This window comes from Taudactylus pleione, unplaced genomic scaffold (assembly GCF_031769625.1).
Source record: "Taudactylus pleione unplaced genomic scaffold, aTauple2 ptg000203l, whole genome shotgun sequence".
NCBI lineage: Eukaryota > Metazoa > Chordata > Amphibia > Anura > Myobatrachidae > Taudactylus > Taudactylus pleione.
This window is the reverse complement of record NW_028284605.1, coordinates 8,906,373-8,928,940: the sequence shown is the minus strand read 5'-3', so window position 1 is coordinate 8,928,940 and position 22,568 is coordinate 8,906,373. Positions and strand designations below refer to the sequence as shown.

General features: G+C 41.8%; 1 protein-coding gene across 3 annotated transcripts in view; it reads right to left on the bottom strand.

The window, feature by feature from the left end:
* ABR (ABR activator of RhoGEF and GTPase) overlaps window positions 1-22,568 on the bottom strand; it is a 444,215-nt gene that overhangs the window by 90,296 nt on the left and 331,351 nt on the right. For all 3 annotated transcript variants that reach the window (XM_088477779.1, XM_088477780.1, XM_088477781.1), the window contains 3 exons: window positions 21,883-22,005; window positions 17,844-17,919; window positions 17,575-17,679 (listed from right to left, as the gene is read on the bottom strand). In XM_088477779.1, the coding sequence (XP_088333905.1) occupies window positions 17,575-17,679; window positions 17,844-17,919; window positions 21,883-22,005 (304 nt within the window). The remainder of the gene's footprint in view (window positions 1-17,574; window positions 17,680-17,843; window positions 17,920-21,882; window positions 22,006-22,568) is intronic.

The following is a 22,568-nucleotide window of genomic DNA, read 5'->3' as shown; positions in this document are numbered from 1 at the left end:
AGCTCTCCCTAAATAAGTATATGTAAACTATTGAGAAGAGATGATTTAGGATAGAAAGGACCAAATATAGTGGTCTATAAAGATACACTGAATATAGTGGAGAGTACCATAGAATGAATCGTGATGGAACAACATAGGTAGATAGGGTCCCCATCACCTATCTAAATTCCTTAAGATTATAGAAAATAATTAAGTTTGACCGCTTCATTTAGGCCCTCTGGATGTAGAGAGTTGGTTTTAAACATCGAGAAAACCTCTTGACGGCAAAGTTTCTTATATCTATCTCCACCCCTTTGGGTCACCTTGATCTGTTCAAGACCTACAATTGTTAGTGATTCTGGATTGCTACTATGCACTTTCAGATAGTGTAGAGAGAAACTGTGTGTAGAACCCTATTTAGAACATTCCTACGATGTTCCATAAATCGTCTCTTGAGTGGTCTTGTGGTGCGGCCCACATAATGAAGCCCGCACCCACAAGTAATCAAATAGATGATGTATACTGAATCCCAATTCATAAAACTGTCTAATATGTGTGTTTCTTTTTCATTGATATTTATTTTCAAAGTTTTTTTTAGGTATATGATGACACATAGTGCATCTGGTTTTCCCGCACCGGTGAAAACCTGCTGGTCTATATGGTAACCATTGTGTGGTTTCCCCAGGTATATTTGTGGCAATAGATTCCTTATGTAATTTAAGATGACTCGGGGCTAAGATAGATTTTAAAGATCTATTTTTACGATATATTATTTTAGGTTTCACCGGTAGAACATCTCTCAATACATTATCTTGTCTTAAAACACGATAGTTCCTAAAGATGATATCTCTAATCTGTTTATGATGGGAATTATATTTACAAATAAAGGAATTTCTGTTTGAGAAGATGATATCTGGGTTGTGTTTTTATTTCTATTTTTGTACAATAAATCAGATCTTTCCATATGGGAGACGTCACCCAAGGCCTTTTGTAATAAATGTTCAGGATAACCTCTTTTCCTGAATGATATCAACATATCTTTGGCTTGTGTCTGAAAAGTATCAAAAGAGGAACAATTCCTACGTAATCTCATTAGTTGACCCTTGGGTATAGTGGATTTCCAAGGGTAATGGTGAGCACTTTTATAATATAAGTACGACTGAGTACTGACTGATTTGATATAATTGGATGAATATAAGACACCATCTCGAATGTCTAGGGATATATCCAGAAAGTCTATATGATCTGTACTAAACTGATGGGTAAAGGATATATTGAAAGAATTACAATTAAGTGAGGAAATAAACTGTGTAGCAGTGGAAAGATCCCCATCCCAAATGAAAAAAAGGTCATCTATGTAACGACCATAGAAAACCAGGCTCGCGCCGAACTCGCTCCCCCACACGTGAGTCTTCAAACTCCCCCATGTATAGGTTCGCGTAGCTCGGCGCAAACCTGGTTCCCATGGCCGTTCCCATAGTTTGAAGATAAAATAATTGTGCGTAAGAATAAAGAAAATACAGTCAAGAATAAATGTCCTATGTTCCGGTTTTAGATCCACATCACGGGACAATCTGGAGGCAATATGTTGTATACCTAATGAATGAGGAATGTTAGTATATAATGAAGCTACATCCATTGTGAGGAAAGCATATTAAGGTTTCCACTGTATAGATTCAATGCGTTGCAAGAACACCCAGGAGGTGAGGAAAGGGATTTGTGAATTTTTGGAAGATGATAATAAATGGGTATGACCGGGTAAGGAATAAACAAAAATCGCCATATATCCCTAGATATAACCCCTCCAGCCAAAGCAGAATCTATAAGGATTTTAAATTCTTGAAGGAAAGAGTGGGTGGGGTCTGTAGATAGAATTTGATAAAAGGAACGATCACCTAGCTGTCTCAGTGCCTCATTAAGATAATCTTTCTTATCTTGAATGACTAGGCCACCACCTTTATCCGCCTCCTTGATAATAATGGAGGTATCCAGAGTCAATATTTTAAGTGCTTTCTTTTCATTCCTTGATAGATTGGAGGAAATATTGTCCCTTTTTGCATAGAGACACAGTGATTTAAAATCCTCTAACATAATTTTCTAAAAGGATTCCACTGTGTTACTCTTAGCAAAAAAGGGAAAAAATTTGGATTTAAGTTTCAGTTTGTCATCCAGATTCTGGACTTTGGTGTCAAAAATTTTAACTGATGTTAGGTCATTAGTGGACATGGTAGTATTGGCTGTCCATAGTTCTTCTAATATAGATAAAGCAGATGAATCGGTCTGGTACAAAACAATTGGAACAAGATCCTCATCAATTTTCTTAAGACGTTTGTTGGCAAAATATCTTTGTCGACATAAATCACGAACAAATTTGTTCAAATCGACAAAAAGGTCAAATATGTTGGGATCTGATGAAGGGGCAAATTTTAGTCCCTTACTAAGAAGGGATATTTGATCTTGATCCAATTGTTTGGATGACAGATTAAATACATTTGATGATGTTAGCTTATCTGGATCTTCGCAATTTATTTCTACATTTATTATATCTTTTTGTATCGTCCAAATCTGACTGCAAACACATCAGATGTCAGATATCGTTATCTGACAAGCGGGAACGCGCAGCATTCATCGTTGCAGGCTTACATGTCAGATTTTCTTTCAGATATGAACGATTGAACGATTTTTAAAATAGTTATTGTTCAGATCTGACAGAAAATCTGACAGTGTGTATGCACCATTAGAATAACAGACTGGAAGCTTTAAAAGGAGGGTGGAGCTTGAAATCATTGTTCTTCCCCTGTTAAACATGGTTACCTGCAAGAAAACATGTGCAGTTATCATTGCTTTGCACAAAAAAAGCTTCACAGGCAAGGATATTGCTGCTAGCAAGATTGCACCTAAATCAACCATTTATCAGATCATCAAGAACTTCAAGGAGAGAGGTTCAATAGCTGTGAAGGCGGCTTTGGGACGTCCAAGAACATCCAGCAAGCTCCAGGACCGTCTCTTAAGTTGATTCAGCTGTGGGATCGGGGCACCACCAGTGCAGAGCTTGCTTAGGAATGGCAGCAGGCAGGTGTGAGTGCATCTTCACGCACAGTGAAGCGAAGACTTTTGGAGGATGGCTTGGTGTCAAGAAGGGCAGCAAAGAAGCCACTTCTCGCCAGGAAAAACATCAAGGACAGACTGATATTCTGCAAAAGGTTCAGGGATTGGACTGCTGAGGACTGGGGTAAAGTTATTTTCTCTGATAAATCCCCTTTCAGATTGTTTGGGGCATCTGGAAAAACGCTTGTCTGGAGAAGGAAAGGTGAGCGCTACCATTAGTCCTGTGTCATGCCAACAGTAAAGCATCCTGAGACCATTCATGTGTGGGGTTGCTTCTCAGCCAAGGGAGTGGGCTCACTCACAATTTTGCCTAAGAACACAGTCATGAATAAAGAATGGTACCAAAACATCCTCCAAGAGCAACTTCTCCCAACCATCCAAGAACAGTTTGGTGACAAACAAAGCCTTTTCCAGCATGATGGAGCACCTTGCCATAAGGCAAAAGTGATAACCAAGTGGCTCGGGGAACAAAACATCAAAATTTTGGGTCCATGGCCAGGAAACTCCCCAGACCTTAATCCCATTGAGAACTTGTGGTCAATCCTCAAGAGGCAGATGGACAAACAAAAACCCACAAATTCTGACAAACTCCAAGCATTGATTAGGCAAGAATGGGCAGCCAATCAGTATGTGGCCCTGAAGCTGATTGACAGCATGCCACGGCGAATAGCAAAGGTCTTGAAAAAGAAGGGTCAACACTGCAAATATTGACTCTGTGCATAAACTTAATGTAATTGTCAATAAAAGCCTTTGACACTTATGAAATGCTTGTAATTTTACTTCAGTATACCATAGTAACATCTGACAAAAAGGTCTAAAAACACTGAAGCAGCAAACTTTGTGAAAACCAATACTTGTGTCAGTCTCAAAACTTTTGGTCATGGCTGTACAGAGTCTAGAGTTTCAAATGGGGAAGCTTGTAGCCCCTTAAGAACCAAAGACAAATCCCATGGTGCTACCGGTGGAACAAAAGGAGGCTGAACTTGCAGAACTCCTTGGAAAAAAATTCTAACATCTGGTAATGAGGCAATCTTCCTCTGGGACCAGACTGACAATGCAGAAACCTGCACTCTCAAAGTGGCCAAGCGGAGACCGCTGTCTAACCCCACCTGAAGAAAAGCCAGTATCCTGGAAATCCTGAATATCTTAGGATCATACTTCCTATGGGAACACCATACACCAAAAGAATGACATACTCTGTAATAGATGCAGGCAGAGTCACGTTTCCGTGCCCTAAGCATCGTTTGAATTACAGAACTAGAAAAACCCTTTGCTCTTAGGATGGAAAATTCAAGAGCCATGCCATCAAAGCCAGACGAGGTAAGTCCGGATGCTGGCAGGGACCCTGCATTAGAAGACCCTGCTGTAGAGGAAGAGGATAAGGTCTGTCTATGGACAGATTCTGTATGTCGGTGAACCAATGACGTCTTGGCGAAGCTGGAGCCACCAGTATTACTGATCCGCCTTCCTGCTTGAATTTCCTGAGAACTCTTGGAAGGAGAGAAATTGGAGGAAAGAGATACGCCAGCTTGAAGTCCCATCTTACTGCCAGTGCGTCCACGAAGGCTGGTGATGGATCTCTGGACCTGGACCCATACCTGGAGACCTTGTGGTTGTGATGTGACGCCATGAGACCAAGCTATGGTAGACCCAATTTGATTACCAGGAGCTGAAACACCCCCAGATGGAGAGACCACTCTCTGGCGTGTATGTCCTGGCGACTTAGAAAGTCTGCTTCCCAACTAAGTACTGCCAGTATGAGAATATTGCCGAGATGACCGGAAAACGATGTTCTGCCCAAATCAGAACCTTTGCCACTTCTTTCATGGCTGCGTAACTACTTGTGCCTCCTTGATGATTGAGGTAGGCTACTGTAGTCGCATTTTCATACTCAATCTAGACCGGCCTGCCCTGGAGAAGATCCCGTGCCATGATTAGTGCCTTGTACACTGCTCCAAGTTCCAGAATGTTTATTGGCAGATGACTTTCCTGATTTGTCCATCTTCCCTGAAAGGTGTGATGACCTGTCACTGCCCCCCATCTGCGAAGACTGGCGTCTGTGGTGAGAAGCACCCAATTTGGAACACAGAATGGGCGCCCTTTGTTCAGATGATCCTTTCTCAGCCACCACAGGAGAGAGTGACGAACCTCTGGAGTGAGAATGATCCTCTGAGACCTTATTAGATGTTCCACTTGGAGAGAATAAACTTTTGAAGAGGCCTGGAATGGAACAGAGCATACCATGTCGAAGGTGGACACCATTGATCCCTGAACCTGCATTGCTAACAGAATGGATACCCTTCGCTTGCGTAGCAGCTTGCGTATTCGTAATGAAAGCGCCACAATCTTGTCCTCTGGCAGAAACACCCTTTGTGCCCGAGAATCCAGCAACACTCCCAAAATTGTAAATAATAATTGGAAAAAACTCGTAAATTAGAACTGTAGAACTGTATGTAGTGATAACCACTCGGTCATTAAGATAAACCTATACCTTAAGTGTAATAATAACGTGTCTGCGGAGTATCATCCCAAGTTCATATACCATGGTGGCCAAACACAAACACATATGCAAATGACCCCCAGCTTGCAAAAAATTAATGACAGAGTGGTTATCACTACATACAGTTCTAGTTTATGAGTTATTTACAATTTTGATATTTCAAACGAACTGTACCTGACCCTGGTATTATATACCCATTAGGAGCTACTGTATATGAGCTTTTGAATTTAAACAAGCATAGTCACCACACATTTTATGCTAATTATAATAGATATATTGTTATAACTTCATCAGATTAATTGTTAAGGGAGCTGGATTAAATATTTTTTATAAATGAGCATAACAAATCCCTATTTTTTATTGGTAATATATTAAAAGCTAATTTTTAACTATACTAACAAATCATTTATGAAAAAAAAAAAAAAAAAAGAGTGCCCCACGAAGGAATCACTATACTGATGATTGGTTACTCCAATTATTGTTACTTTTTGAGTTCCAGTTACTCAATTCCAGGGAGCACCTCCAGCACATAAGATTTAACTTCTGATAAAATGTTTATACAAGATATGATATATATGGTATCTATTGCTGGTTTTACCTTTAGATGTGAAATATAACAATGGTTAATATTCCTGTGTGGGATATTTTGTTTTCTTTGGGTCATCCAGATATGGCAAAATTCTGACTCCGTGACGCCTGAGATAGGCCATCATGACTGCCATTATTTTGGTAAATACCCGAGGAGCTGTAGATAGGCCAAAGGGTAGAGCCAGAAATTGGTAATGCTGCTGAAGGACAACAAACTGTAAAAATTGTTGGTGGGACGGTATAATAGGAACATGCAGATATGCAACCTGAATGTCCAGGGAAACCATGTAATCCCCTGGCTCCATTGCCAAAATAATTGACTGGAGAGTTCCCATCTTAAACTTGGGTACATGGATAAACTTACTAGACTTATACTTATACTAGATTTTGTATAGGGCGATGGCCCCATTCGGTTTCTGAACCAGAAATAGATTGGAATAATAACCCTGTGCCTGTTGCGACACAGGAACCGGGATTATTACCCCCTCCTGTAGCAGGGAGTGAATGGCTTCCTGAAAGGCCACGGCCTGAGAGACCACTTCTTGGACCCAGGCATCTGTTGTCGTTTGATACCAATAATCCGCAAACTTAAGAAGTCGGCCTCCCACCCTGGGATCCCCCAGGAGGAGGCCCGTCCCATCAGGCCGAAGGTTTGTCGTCCAGTTTAGAAGCTGGACGTCTTGGCCAGCCAGACCTTTTAGTTTGTCGCCTTGTTGTCTTGCGAAGACTAGTGTACCTAGAGTAAGACTATTCCCTTGCTCGTCCCTGAGGATGGAAGGACCGAAAAGAAACCTGCTTAGACTTTATAGTTGCCATAGATGGCAGACCTGCTGATTTTGAAGCCGCCAGAGTAGCTATAATTTTATCCAACTCTGCTCCAAAAAGTACCTTTCCATAGAAAGGTAAGACTTCCAGCGCCCTCTTTGATCCAGTATCAGCTTTTCAGGATCTTAACCAAAGGGCCCTGCGTGCCACTATTAAAGCTGCTGATACTTTAGAAGCTAAAATTCCAGCATCTACTTTACTGCAGCTCCTCCCAGATAGGAAACCGCTTCCCGTATGTGGGAGATATACATCCTCTGTTCTCTAGTAGCATCTGGTAGAGAGTCTTCCAATGCAACCATTCATTATTCAAAAGCCCTGGCTACCCAGGCTTCAGCCATAGCTCCAGATGAAAATATTGCCTTAAGACATGCTTCAATTTCTTATCTGTGAAATCCTTCAGAGAAGATGCTCTGAAGACAGAAGAAGACAGAATAGGCAATGTATCATTTCTGATTAAATGCGTTACATGAGCATCCACAGTAGGAGGTACCTCCTGCTTAGTACATACAGAAGCTGGGAAAGGGTACAACAATGTTATTCTTTTATTCACATAAAATCGTTGATCCGGGTTTCCCCATGCCTCATCCAACAGCTCAATGAGCTGTTCAGATACAGGAAACTCCGTCTTGAGCACCTTCCGTGGTGATTAAACATTGGAGCCTTCTAACTAAGAGCTGGTTCATCATCCTGAATATCTAGGATAGTTTTAACCACCCTCACCACAAAAGGAACATCCACTGTGGAAGGATGGTCCTCCTCCCCTGAGCTAGACCCTGGAGAAGAACCCTGCACATCAGCTGATTCCTCTAATGATGTGTTTGAGTCCATATGTTGAGCAGACTGATAAAAAGATAACTAGCGCTTAGGCACCTTAGTAACTATCGGTCTGTGTTACAGTGTGCATATTAAAATCAACATATAGTATAATAATCACAAAATATAATAATATGACATACTTATACAACTAAAATATATATAAATGTAATCCCTTATTCCAGAATCAGAACACAGAAACCAGTTTATGAAAAGACAAAACGATCCCACAATACAATCTAATTAGCATTTGTATACCAGTGGCCTGCTCTAACACTGTTGGGACAGGAGTTTCAAGATGCCCTTGTATGGGCACGACACCTTGCAGGTAAGGAAGGATGGGCTCTACAGACACACACACAGAGCAGACAAAGGGTCTCTCACAGAAACAGGCAGACAGACTTGGAGGAAGACACAGAAGGACATGGGCACTCAGACTGTTGCAATCAGACGAAGGAAGATGAAAGTCCAGCACTCCTCAATGGAGAAGCTGGCCTATTACCTAAGTGCTCCTACTGGATAAGTATGACTTATGGTTAAGTAGTTAAAAATGTCTGTACAAGTAGTGTGTCTAGCAAGTTAGCTTATATAGATTGTGTGTAATAAGTTTGTTGTTAAAGGAATTCATAAGTCTGTGTTAACATTAAATATGGTTATTTATAACCGCAGTAAGCTATATGGGTGAGTCTGTAATGTAGAATATGCTGTAGTGTACAATAGTCTGTTTATACTTGTTGTATTTAATGGGCAAAACAGAACTATGGTATTTAGCAATGCATACAGTGGATTTATAGAGCCGTATTCAATATGAGCCGAGCCGCGATAGTGTTTCGCGGCCCGGACTTTCCGCCTACTTCGCCTGTTTGGCAGGCAGAAAAGTATCGCGCGTGTGCACGCTTTACCCCGTATTCAATATGAAAGTGTGCGAAAACGGCACCCAGTGAAACTGAAACAGGCGGAAAGTGCTGTCAGATTTGGGGAAATCAGTCAGACACCCCCCAAAAGATGCTCTGACATGGGAGTTCACTATGGTACCCCCCGATTTGGCTTGCTGAAGGTATTTGGTTTTTTTTAAACGGGCTCAATAGCTGCTAAATAGCGGTTTTCAATACGTGAAAATAATTATTCCCAGTAAATTTGGGGTACTTGAAAATGGGGCTCTGCATATTTAAAAGTTCCTAAAGTGTAGTTGTAAAAAATCGTGAAAAATCCACCTGCAATAAAAAAAACACTTGGGGCATACTTGGGGACCCCCCCCCCCCCAGAGTCAAGTTCGCTAGTTTTTAACTTTGTACCCCAACTTTTTTTTTTCGCCCCCTTTTTCAAAGTAATTTTTTTGGGGGTCCTTAAGTGTTTTTTTCTTATTTTTTGACACAGTTTACTTTTGGGGGACTGTCTGAAGGCTGCACGGGGGTTCCCGCAACGTTGCACCCCAAAACCCCAATTCTGCACTTTTTTCCGCCGGCTATTCATAGGCGAAACCTTTTCGCCTGGTACATTGCATTGACTTTCCGCCTAGGCGGAAACTCCTTCAAATTGAATACGGGGTAAAACCAAAACAGGCGAAAATGACATCACCAGCAAAAAAGTTTCACCAAAAACACGCGATAACGGCTTTTCGCTCCAAATTGAATACGGGCCATAGTGTAGTCTTTGTCTTGTTTAATGGAAGCTATAGTTTCATAAAATGGTGTAGATTTCAGGTTGAATTCGACTAGTGGTTGTGGTTCCATGGGAGTTGTGTACTGCTAGCAGCATTATGATAGTACTGTGAAGTTATATACTATCATAGTTTTGGGATTGTACAGTATAGTTCAAAGAGATTTGGTATAAGTAACAATAACCGTGTAGAAGGTAGTCTGCAGTTTTGTTAAAGTAGCAGCCACCATGTGGGTTAGACAATGGCATTACATATGATACTATCCTCTCCTTTTCCCCATTGAATAAGATGGCTATATTAGACACTGGAATACAATATAATGTACTGTTTGGTCCGAAGATATCACACAGTTGTAGTGTGTGAAAATAGTATCACAATCTGCAGACAATATCCAGTTTGCATATATATGAGATAGTATTGAGGAGATGTGTGGATAGATATGTGATTTACTGGATGCATTATATTGGTATTACAGAACATGGCATTATGGGAGTTTTCAAAATGGAGTTTTGCCTAGAGACCATGCGGTTTGGACAATAGAACTTAGCCCACACCAACCCCCATACACTCTTACCATGCCTTCTCAGCAGCCATCTTGAATATGCGGCCTCACCATCCCCCATACATCTCTCTCTCTCTATTTCTCTCTTTTCTCTCTCTCTCATCGCTCCATGTATTTTGACTAGTATTGTTAAAAATTAATACGGTTTGATGAGAATTGATTTCATGAATATAAATACACTTTACTTAAACGCATCTTGTGTGATATGTTATTATTCAAATGATTTAATAAGTATATAATTCTGGTTAAACACGTTGCGAGTTCATATATTTATGTTACTTATAACCTGATGTTGAATAATGATAAAAATAAAATATTCGCTTCAGATATATTGGGTGGAAGCTGGCAATTGCCGGCAGATACAAATAGAACAAAGCAAAGCAATTACACAAGGAGGGAAAATAAAGTACCCCCTTATGGTCTGCTTTCAACATTAGATGGTGCCACACTCTGACTAGAATGGCCATAAACATCTTTCCAGGAAGGATGCATAGGAGGTGCAAATATAGCATGCTGTGGACACTCCATCCAAGGAGGCATCGTGGGAGCAGCCATACGATCCACAAATTGCTTCATTACCTGGGACAAAAAATATAACCAAGATGGCTCTTGTCCAGAGACAGGTAAACTGAACTGGTGAGGTGGCAACAGACAACACACAACCATCCTTTACGCCCTGAGAGGACACATAGGCCATACATTATTTACATGAAACCAGCACAGGGAGCTCCCCCTCCTGTTTCCCTTTATCTTTAGACATGTTCCTAAAGGTAATAAATGTAATGCTATGTGACAGCCTTCAAAAAATCTCAAATGAATGCGAAGTACTCAAAGAAAAACCTCCACCCCAAAGGATGGAGAGAAAAAATTTTGATAGTTATAATTGACAGACAGAAATAAAAGTCAATAGCAGCTAGCAAACATCACATACAATGCATATGTTATATAATTACAATGGACTCTAAATCAACTAAACAAACGGCAGGAATGGTAGGATACCGAGTCCCGTATACCTTAACCACGGGAGAGGTATACACGGAGACTGACCAAAACCCTCCTGAGACCAACAGCTACAGCAGCGCACTTGTGCATCTCATATACACGTGGAGGGTAGGCAGAGCAACTCAGATACACAAAACCCTTCGTAGGGACTGCGTCTGGGTCGGAGCTGCCGGGGGAGCGTTTACCCCCCTAAGCTGCGTTAACCAGCCGGGTACACTGACCTCGTTACAGTAAAAGCATCTGCTGCCTCTGACACCAGAAGCAAGGACTGCCATACGCGATTCCCCGTAAGCGAGGAGCGGCCTTACCTGACACCTCCATGTGTCTGGTTGCAATCCAAGTTGCAGCATTGCTGCTAGCAAGATCAGCCGTGACCCACCAAAATCGCCAGCCCTGTCACTTGTGTTGCAGCCCAGCAGAGGTAGATGGAGTTGCAGTATATGCGTCTTAATTCAAACGCTTAGTACTGCAAACCCAAAAACAAACTAAAATGCTTAGGACTGCCAGAGCAGTCCACTGTTACAAAGGAGCGTCTTGATCCTGTCGCACCAAACGAACAACTGAAGGCCTATGGCTAGGGGTGGGGTATATATATGAAGGAGGACCCGAGGCATCCTGGGAACTGAAGCTTTAACTGTTTGGTGCCTGGATCTCTCCATCCATAATATTCCCATGGATGCAGATCCCTATGGACACTGAAGAAGAAACTTTTATTAAAAACTCAAGTGTCTTATTTATTGTAATATTTTCCAAAGGCAGACTACAGGTGCCAGCGGGCCCTTAATGTCCAGGCATGTAGGCACTTGTGGTTCTCCAAGTGCCGGCATGCTGGGACAGGCGTGCTGGAACCTGTAGGCCGCCTGTAAAGAACAATATTATCACACCATGAACCCCGCACCCACCGCCACCAGGGGTGCGGGGCATAGCACTAGGCTTTCAGCCCAGTGCTGGTTGTTGCTGGGGAGAGTAGACCCAATTATAATTTTTGTGGATCCCCACTTTCCGAGGAATTCCAGCACTGGGCTGACTAGTTTAAGGGAGGTTAATGTGATGGCAGGGGAACTCCACATAGTGTACCCCCTGCTATAGCATTATCCACCTGGCTGGTTCAGCCTGGTGCTGGTTACTGTTGCCTCCCCAGCCTCTGACCTCACTGCACGTCACTGGTAAGCACTGACTTAAGTCATTACAGTAACTGTACATTTACAGGCTGATGCTGAGCTGGCTGCATGGGTTTCCAAAATTGGGCTATAGAATGTGGCACGTAAAAATAGTGTATTTGTGCGCATGTGCTGTGGCGTATAAATAGTCATAAGATGAATCCAGCTCTGCTGCACTGGTAGAATGTGCGTCACGTTTACATTAGGTTTACATATACCCACTTACATATACAACTATGTCATAAGCAAAAGAAACTTTTTTTTTCATTTGTTTTGATAGCAAAAAACATTTGTTATATGATTTAAATTATTACACTGTTCAGTGTAATATTGTACATACAGTATAACATAAAATGTATAATGTATAATCCCTTCTGAGATAAATTAGTGCTTAATATGGAATTTTAAAAAGGTATGCATGACTATAAAGGATTTCCTCCCAGGTAATATGCTTTAGAATCCATAGCGGAAAGTAGGTTAATTATAAGTCGAATGGAACCAACTACCCCAGGAAGGCAATTTTACATCAGCATAGTGCAAAGGTTCTCAAACGTGGTCCTCAGGGCACCCCCAACAGTTCAGGTTTTAGAGATATCCATGGTTGAGCACAGGTGGTTAAATCAAATTGGCTGAGGTACTAATGAATTCACCGGTGGTCAAGTATGGATATCCTTAAATCCTGGACCAACTCAGCACCAGGCCCTGAGCGTGCTGCGTTTATATTTCTAACCAAACTATATTTTTTATGTATTCGTTTGCGGGTAAATGTAGATGGCTCAGCTCTGTACTATGGGTCAACCAGCTGGCTCGAAGGGTGGGTACACACGTAAACGACCGGCAATCGTGCCGATGTTCACGGCGATTTGCCTTCACCCTGGACATCGCATGATTGCCGGTACACACTTAAAAGATTTAATGAACGACGGAACAGTCACTGTTCCGCCCTTCATTAATATGTACAGCCTCACATGCGATATAGTGTGATTGACTGTGCAGCACAGCCAATCACACGATATCGCATGCGATTGCGGGAACGCGCAAATTGGGCATATACACTGCACGATATGCCCAATTTTTCGTTCCAATTTGGCTAAATCGTCCAAATCGGGCCGATATTGTTCAGGTGTGTACCCACCCTAAGTCTGTTTATCCTCACAAGAGTGTGAGGATGGACAGAACAGATCCAGCTGATCAGAGTCTGAATTCTATGGGGAAGTTAACAACACAAAAATCATTGTGGTCATAATCTCTTAGCCCAAAAACAGATTGACTTTCCAATGTGACCCCATGGGTGTTCTTGGTGGACAACCCTTCTGCACTTCAGCATAGAGGGCCTGATTCAGAGATGGACACTGATGCGATCGCAGCTATGAAAATATGTTATCGTGTGCAAAGTTCCCCCGAGCATAAAGACGCTCACTGCTGCCATTCTTACCTGCGTGCAACGACTCATACCTGCGTAAATATCGGTAACATTGATGCACATCGAGCGGCCATCTTGCTCTAGCGGCAGGTCTGACCAGCCGCAGACTTGGCAGCTCTCCTCGCATGCAGAGTGCTCTCATGCTGCGTAAGCAATCGCAGTGGCTAATTTATGCATACCCATACAACGGCGTTCTAACGTAGACACGCCTGCGTTTTTCTGACCACCCCCATTACCAAACGCGGTCCACCTGTCACTCACTTTCCGATTAATTCCTATGTGCTTCCGTAATCGCAATGTGATCGATGCACATGCCCAGTGTGGCTTATATGCATGCGCGATGGCATGCAAGTGCTCAATCTGTGTACGTAATTGCCATTGCGTTCATCTCTGAATCAGGCCCAGAGGCTATATCACATGGCGGCTAGTTAGTGCAGCTAGAAGATAACTAAACACACAGGCCAATAGTGCTCACCTGCTGCTCACATTTAGTGACATGATAGATTCAAATTGGATCATAGCTGGTCACAGTGCTTATTCTACGGACTCATGCACTGGTACAGAGTAAAGTATGAGGTCGGGCTATGTGTTTATAGTCAATTAATAATTGGACAAATGCACCAGTTACAGGCTACTAAGTGTACTGCACCCAAATGTTCAATAAAAAGATGTATTCTGCAATATAATTTACAAACCTTATAAAGAACCTGAAAGAAGCATTATACAATATAATTTATAAACCTTCATAAAGAACCTGGATAGAATTACTTGCTTTAAACAAAATTGCAGGACCAAACTTTGTAACAAATAAATCTCTTTATAAAGCTCATACCAAGATGCTTTTCAACTATGTGAGAGAGAATGTGAAAATGACAGCTGTATGAGTCTTTCTGGACCCAACTCTGGTGTCATCAAGATAAAATATAGCTCAACAACAAAATAGACCTTTTCTTCTCATTTTTTTATCACCCTTTATTACTCCTCGTGCAGTAGTTGGTAGAATCATGCTGATTGTTAATATGTTCTGCTCCTTCAAACTTATTATTAATGGCTCGCTATGCTGGCCCCTGACACCATGCGGGAGAACTTCTGCACTGGTGTCTTGCTGCCGATGTCATAGCAGCTGCTATTATTTACAGCTAACGGAAATAACTCCACAATACAGAGCAACATTATATAGTTAGAGAGCATACTCTATATGAGAGGAGTCTTATGCTGTGTTAATAGGGGTTGGGTACGGGATTGCCTATTCGGGATTCTGGCGGTCAGAATCCCGATGCCGGCATCCTGACAGGATTAAGATACAAAAATTTGTCAGTCAGTATCCTAACACTCATCCTCTCCCTACCCTAACCCTCCCTTCCCGATGCCTGAACCTACCCTCCCCCAGTGCCTAAACCTAACCTCCCCCTCCCACACAACCTAAACCTAGCCTCCCACTCCCACACACCCTAACCTAACCCTCCCCCTAGTGCTTAACCCCAACACCTAACCATAACCCTCCCCCATCTGCAGTACTTACCATCGGAATGCCTGGATTCTGACAGGTGTCGTGATTCTGCCGCCGGCATTCTAAGCGCTGTCATCCCGACTGTCGGGATATTGACCAAATCCTGTTAATAGTGCACCCTTCCCCAGCTACAACCTCAGCCATCTCCAAGTTTACATCAAGCATTTCCGTCATACCTGGGAAAGTTCCCAGGGAATAACCGCAGGCTCTTGTAGGTGGATAGAGGGGAAGGACAAGGACAACAGCCTCATTTTGAAACTACTTATCTGATTACTACAGGAGAAAGGAAAATCTTTAAAGAGTGCCTGTTGTGCAATGTAGAAAAATCTGACATTAATAGTACAATCTGAGCCAATGTCTAATACTAATGCATATGTATCAATGCACATGAAGAGGGGGGAAAAACAGCTACATACTGTATGTACATATAACAAATGGTAGAAAACCTACCCAAATCTCTGCGCTATTTTTCAGTGTTTTGAAAAAGGCAGTCAACAAACTAGCAGCATGTGTGTGAAGCTAACTGTCAAGCTTCAAAGATACATAAACACAAATAAAAAGGAAATACACAGAGCTTGGTTTTGAAAAAGTCTCCAGTTAAAGAGACGAAACGCGTTGACAAGACGGGTTGTTTTACTTCTATACAGCGGAGAAAAGCAGGCTGGACTCTAATTTACCTCCTGCACTAAACCACTACTTTCCGGAACACCAACCTCCGCTCCTTCCTGTGGTGCAGCTCAGAGGTCTGGAATTATCACAAAGAATCGAGCACACCTCAAAGCGTGTAAGAGCTCGCACCCATAGCCGCACCCCCATGTCATCCACCGTCTTCTTGGCGTCGTCACGAGACTGGCGCGGACACAGTCGGGACCTGAGAGCGTTCTCAGGAGAGGCAAGGAGAGTTTGCCACTAACCACAGGTGAAATCACCCCGATCGGTCTGCAGCCTGTTTACATATCTTGTTGTTATTCACCTGGAGAGGTGAGCAACGTGTTCCGTGAGCCGCAGGTATTTTAATTTACCAACTTTAAGTCCATATATTTACGGGGATCACCTGGGATGAAAGCCAGCATTGACATTTTTAAATCTATGTATTAGTATCTGTGCTGGGATGCCAGCACAGACACAAAAAGACTTTTACAATTGTATCACTACGGGCTGCTACAAAATAACTTTTAATCAACCATAATTGTTTTATTTTTATTTCTATTTTTTCTAGACAGCTGTCTGGTATATATATTTTTTATTGCAGGTGCCAAGTTTCTAGTAAACAGTATATATTGCTAACATTTATGAACACATCACATACTTCTTTTGTATACTGAATATATTAAAATTATTGTGCTATTAGATTGTGACAATTTTTATATAGTTTTTTATTGTAAAGCATATCTTCAGAATAACGAATTCTCTGTCATATCCTTAATAGGCCAAAACCAAGCGCTGTGTATTTCCTTTTTCTTTGTATTTACATATGTACATATGTAACATTGCGCCTTCCTCTCTCTTATGCTCTATATTAAATTGATTGTTGCTATGGTCACAGGTAGCTGTCACACTGACCTCATGTGACCATTCAGAGCCAACAGACGGGGAGCTTGATGATATCACAGAATAGTTCTCAGCCGCATACTGAGCATTCTCCTGCCAGTACATGGGGGCTGCTCACATTCTGTTTAATAGCAATATTTATTGCTGCCCATTTGTTTGGTAAACTGGCATAAAACCAGGTGAAACAGAAGAAAAGAAAAATGATCAAATATTTTTAATACAGTTTAACATGGACTTTTCTTACCATACTTGAAACATGTTTGCAAATGTCCAGTTTTACATCGAGTGGATGAAAGCTGTTTGCAAGTCACGTGTGTCCAGCCTATGGCTGCACATTCAATGGATACTTTCCCTAGTTCAATATTATTAATTATTATTAATTTAAAAAGACTAACTAATGTTCAGTTGGGAGTGTAGGTCAAAAAGGGAAGATCGAAAACAAAAAATAATACCGCTAAAATCACAGGGACCCCCAGTGGTTCGGTATATATGTTTCAGCTTTTTATATTCAGTCCCTGAACTCCACAAATGACATTTGCTCAGGTGAGTGTCTTTGCAGTTAGTAATGTGAAACCTGTAAGCTGCAGGATAATTTATCCCATTGCCTGCACGCCACTGCTCTTCACATAATGTGTTAGTATATACAGCGGATCAGTCAGGGGTTAGCAGGGTTACACTTGTATGGCCTTCTGACTGCACCACATCAAGCTGATTCAATACTTATTTGGATCAAAACCATATGCAAACTGAAGTAACATGAAGGGCACTGCCTCATTCTTTGGAGGACCACTGACTGTGATGAAAGACCTGCATATAAATTGCTAAATATAACTGTCAGTGCCATCATGTGGTCCAATGAAGCTACTGCAATCTTTAGACAGATATTTGCTTACCATCTTTATTGCTGATTATAGGCATGTTGTGAACTGTTCGCAATTTGAAGCAGGACCCAGTAAGCACCTGCAGCTCCAAAGAACTTAGTGCAAATGCTTGTAAATCTAGAACGAAAGGAAATAAAGAGCTGAAAATCTATAATATTAGACCTTATGCACTGTATTTGCTACATATCACACAAGAATAGCAATCAACTGTACATAAATAGCAGAGGCTTTTGTCTTTCAAATTAGCAAAGTTGTCAGCAGCAATAGCTGGACCTGCTCACCTTTCTTCTGCAGCTTCTGAATGACTTCTCTCCACTCAGACCTCTCATAATCGGATGACAAAAGGAAGAGATAGCTCTGTGAATCAGAAAATGAGACACAATACACTTTAGCTTAAGTCAAAGGACAATACAAACATTTTTAACAAAGGCAAGTGTGGCAATAATAACTCTGAATTCTGATACCTCCCACACAAATCTGGAGGACAACAGTATGTTTTACGAGAGGGACGAACTTGACCAATATAAAATCGATGAAACCTTTAAGACACAGATGGGGAGAGATAAGGTGGAGAGCAATAAAGTACCAACCAATCAGCCTGTAAGATGACAGTTACAAGCTGATTGGTTGGTACTTTATCTCTCGCTCCAAGGTTCGATACATCACCCCCAGAGGCTCCTTTGGTTTGTGGACATTCATGAGCCTTACAGACATAGCAAACCATTGTGCTCATTTTCAGAAGCAGCTGGATAAAGCCACTGTTGTGATATCCACAAACAGCATTTAGTTACATGGGAATATACGTATTTACAGTGTGGCCGTATCTGGATGAGAAATGTAGGGATGCCTGGTAAGCACTGAATAAATGTTACAGTAATGCTGCCCGATCACCAATGTGTGGGTTTCTTCCTGCCCACTAGCAATTAGGTTAAAATGGTAAATACAGCACTGCGTGTACAGAGGCAGACACAGTCATAGTACAATGTTTCAGGTCTAATTGTCTCCCCAAATAAAATCTGTTACATCTGTATGGATACACCAGTGCCACTAAACATATACATACACCATAAATGATAACAGCCAAGCACCCCCTGTCTTTGCAAAACATAATGGTACCTTCTAAAATATATAAAATGTTTAACTTTATGGCCTTTTCCCCAACTTCATATACACTTATAAACACTGTATTATAGAACGTATCGATAGCAAGTGCCATGTGGGACTCCAGTTACAGAAGGGGCACTTCAGGTCTAGAAATACGCAAACAGAGTGCACGTGTCTTTCTTGCAGTGATAACTGCAATACTTCTCCACATTTACTAGATAAAGCATGGAGTCCTATGTTCCTGTATTGTTAGAAAGGATGCAGTACCCATCTGGGAACGCTCCTTTTTTGCGGACAGACCACATTTTTTCCATGGTATGACAATGCCGATAGCTAATAATCACAGTACAACAAAATACTGCATGACATCATCCAACACCACAAAAGTCAAAGCAAAGCAGCAGACTCGTCTTGCTGCAGGAACAGGAAAACAATGGTTGACTATAAGGTTACGCGCAACAACAACTTGTGCCTGCGGTAGCTTGGTAGATTCCAGGAAGCGACTGATGGGGCTGGGACGTCCTGCAGTATTCCCTTTTGATGCATACAATGAAAGTGCTGTTTTTAATTAGCTGTGACAACATTTTAACCATTCCCCCCATATGAAATTTCAGCCAGGGCTCCCTGTCAGACCGTGCTGTAGGAGGGGATATAAAGTACTGCAAGAAAGTCTGGGAGAGTTGCCCCCTTTATTCATGACACAATACTACAGGATAAAGTAACTACTATATATTTCTACTGTACATAGCACACACCACATATTACCATGCACAGTATGTTTGTGATTAATGCACTAAAAAACTAAATGCAATATAAAAATGTGAGCCTCACTACTATTCTTTATTTACCAGAGTCCACTCCGGTGAATATGTATAAGGCAAATCCATCGGTTGCAGGTTAGTGTACCAGGCAAAGTCTAATGCCAGCCATTTGTGTAGCAGGCAAAGCCTAATGCCAGCCATTGGTGTACCAAGCAAATCCTAATGCCGGCCGTTAGTGTACCAGGCAAATCCTAATGCCAGCCATTAGTGTACCAGGCAAATCCTAATGCCGGCCATTAGTGTACCAGGCAAATCCTAATGCCGGCCATTACTGCACCAGGCAAATTCTAATGCCGGCCATTAGTGTACCAGGCAAATCCAAATGCTGGCCATTACTGCACCAGGCAAATTCTAATGCTGGCCATTAGTGTACCAAGCAGATCCTACTGCCGGCCATCAGTGAACAAGGCAAATCCTAATGCTGGCCAATTGGTGTACCAGGCAAATCCTAACGCCAGAAGCAAGTGTACCTGGCAAAGCCTAAAACTGGCAGCTAATGGACCATACAAAGCCTAAGCATGGCAGTTAGTGTACACATCATATCTATGTCCTGGCAGCTAGTATACAAGTCCTATTATAAAGCATAAGTGCAGTTTTTCGTACCACAATATAACTAAGCAGGAACAGATAGTGACCATTCCCTTATTCCATGCGAGACTGAGGGCCGTATTCAATTGCCGACGAAAAATCATGGACTTTTCGCCTGCCGTACTTTCTGCCTACATCGCGTTTGTGGCGAAATCACTTTCAATGCGCACGGACGCTTTTCGCCCTATTCAATTCCAAAAGATGCAATACCGGGTCCCGGCGAATCTCAAACAGGCAAAAAGTGCTGTCAGATTTTGGGGCAATCAGCTTGACACTCCACAAAAGATGCACTGACATGGGGAATCACTATGGATACCCCCAAATAGCCCTGCTGAATGTATTTGGGGTGCTTAAATGCTCTCAATTGCTGCTATTTAGCGTCTTTACATAAGTGGTGAAGAATAGCATTTAGCAGGTTTTTTTGTTTTTTTAAAGTAGTCTCAGCAAATTTGGGGTACATGAAAATGGGTGTAAGCATGGTTAAAAATTGCTAAAAGTGAGGTTTTAAAAAAAATGCACCTTCAGCAAACACCTGCAATCAAAAAAAACACCTAGGGCATACTTGGGGGACCTCCTGGAGTCTATTTCGCTAGTTTTTAAGTTTGAACTTTGAACTTTTTTGCCCCCAAAACGAAAGCATTTTTTTGAGGGGATCAAAAGTATTTTTTAATCTTTTTTTGACGCAGTTTACCTTTGGGGGACTGTCCCAAGGCTGCAGGGGTGTTCCCGTAACTTTGCACCCCAAACCCCCAATTCTGCACTTTTTTCCGCCTCCATTCCGAGGCGAATCTTTTCCGTCGGTTACAAGGCGCAGACTTTTCGCACCGGCGAAAAGTCTTTGCAATTGAACATGGCGAAAAGTTTCCGACAGACGAAATGACGTCACCGGTGAAAACTTTTCGCCCAGAACGGCATTTCGCCTGCAATTGAATACGGCCCTTAGTGATCAGTAAAAATGGAAACTAGTTGAATCTTTTATAGTACAAAGTATAAATTACACCTGTACTCTTCTCACAGCAGAAAAATAGTAGGCTAAAGTAATATTTAAAAATATGTAGTATACCATTGCACTAAAAGCTATGCCTGACGATTAGTAGTCAGACCTCATGAATACTGGTCATTAAGTGATGTAACCAGTACCTTGAGAATTGATATTATGTAATCTGGTAAATATAGATTCACCGACAGACTGGCTGCCTCCTGTGACTACAGGTGATAGGTGCTCTTTAAATGTATAGTTTAATTTATCCATCAATCCTTAGAATCTGAGCTTGAATAACATAGTTGGACTGAACGTCCCGAAAATGGGATCCCGACGTTATGGTTTGGAGCTGATCAAGAGCATTTTGTATACGATCTAGTTTTATTGAAGTTTTTTAGAAACTTATTGTCAGCTAATGTGCTCGATAAAACAATGAAGGTTCTGTAACTGAAACAAATTCTTTGAAGACTTGGCTTTAAAGTGATGATGTGTCCTTGTGATTCGGACTCAAAGGCAAAGAGTGGGCTTAAAGCCAAATCAGTAGAGGTTCTGAGTGGAGCTGGTATGGATCCCACGCACTTGTTCCCTTGGGGGTCTGACTCACTCCTCACATCAGACACTGCAGCAGCATTCCCCTCCTGGCATTATCCTATCTGTAACTAGATGTTCAAAGTATGCAAATAACTGCTGCCTTCCCACAATCCCCAAGTGCGAAAACCAAATGTTAATTCTTATTTGTATCTCTTATAAAATACTAGCTTTTCCCATCATATCCACAGGGGTGATAGTGTTGCCAGCTCCAAGCAACCCATGACTAAGGCTTACCTTGCCATTCTTGTTATGGATTCGGAAAGGGATGGACGGGGAGAAGAGCAGGAGCCAGGACTCGTACTCAAACATTTTCTTCTTCAGTCTCTCAATTGCCCGGCTTGATCCTTTATTGGACTTCTGTAGGGATACATGAGAGGATAAGTCAGACTGGGGATGAGGAATGGATAGAACCATGCACCATAGATTAAGTTGAGGCTCTGTGGCTGACGTCAGCAGCTCTGCACAAGCTGCTGACCCGCATGAGACTTCCTTTTTGCTATCAGCAGACAGAAAAGCACAATTTGATAAAGAAAATGTAAGTCACTCTGTTTAAAGGGCTCAGCTGCCACCAGCTTCCTTAGAAATACAGCAGCTCCTGCCCCTAGAACCAGGTGTACAGTGTGCTTTTATACCTCTGAAGTACGTTGTTAATGCTCTCATTTTTTTTTGGGACGATCTAGATGAATGTTCAGCTGCTTGATACACTTGAAAAGCTGCAGGTGAAAAAACAGCCCCAAAAGTACCTCTGCACTCGCTCATCCAAAAAATATCCCCTCAGGTCTTCCACATACTCCAACTCACTGGGGGCACCAGACCACACACTACTAAACTGTTACCTAATTAGTCACTAATTAAATGATTAACCCTTTATGGATTGGTCTTTTACAGATGTGTCCTCATATACTGTGGCTTCAGTCATG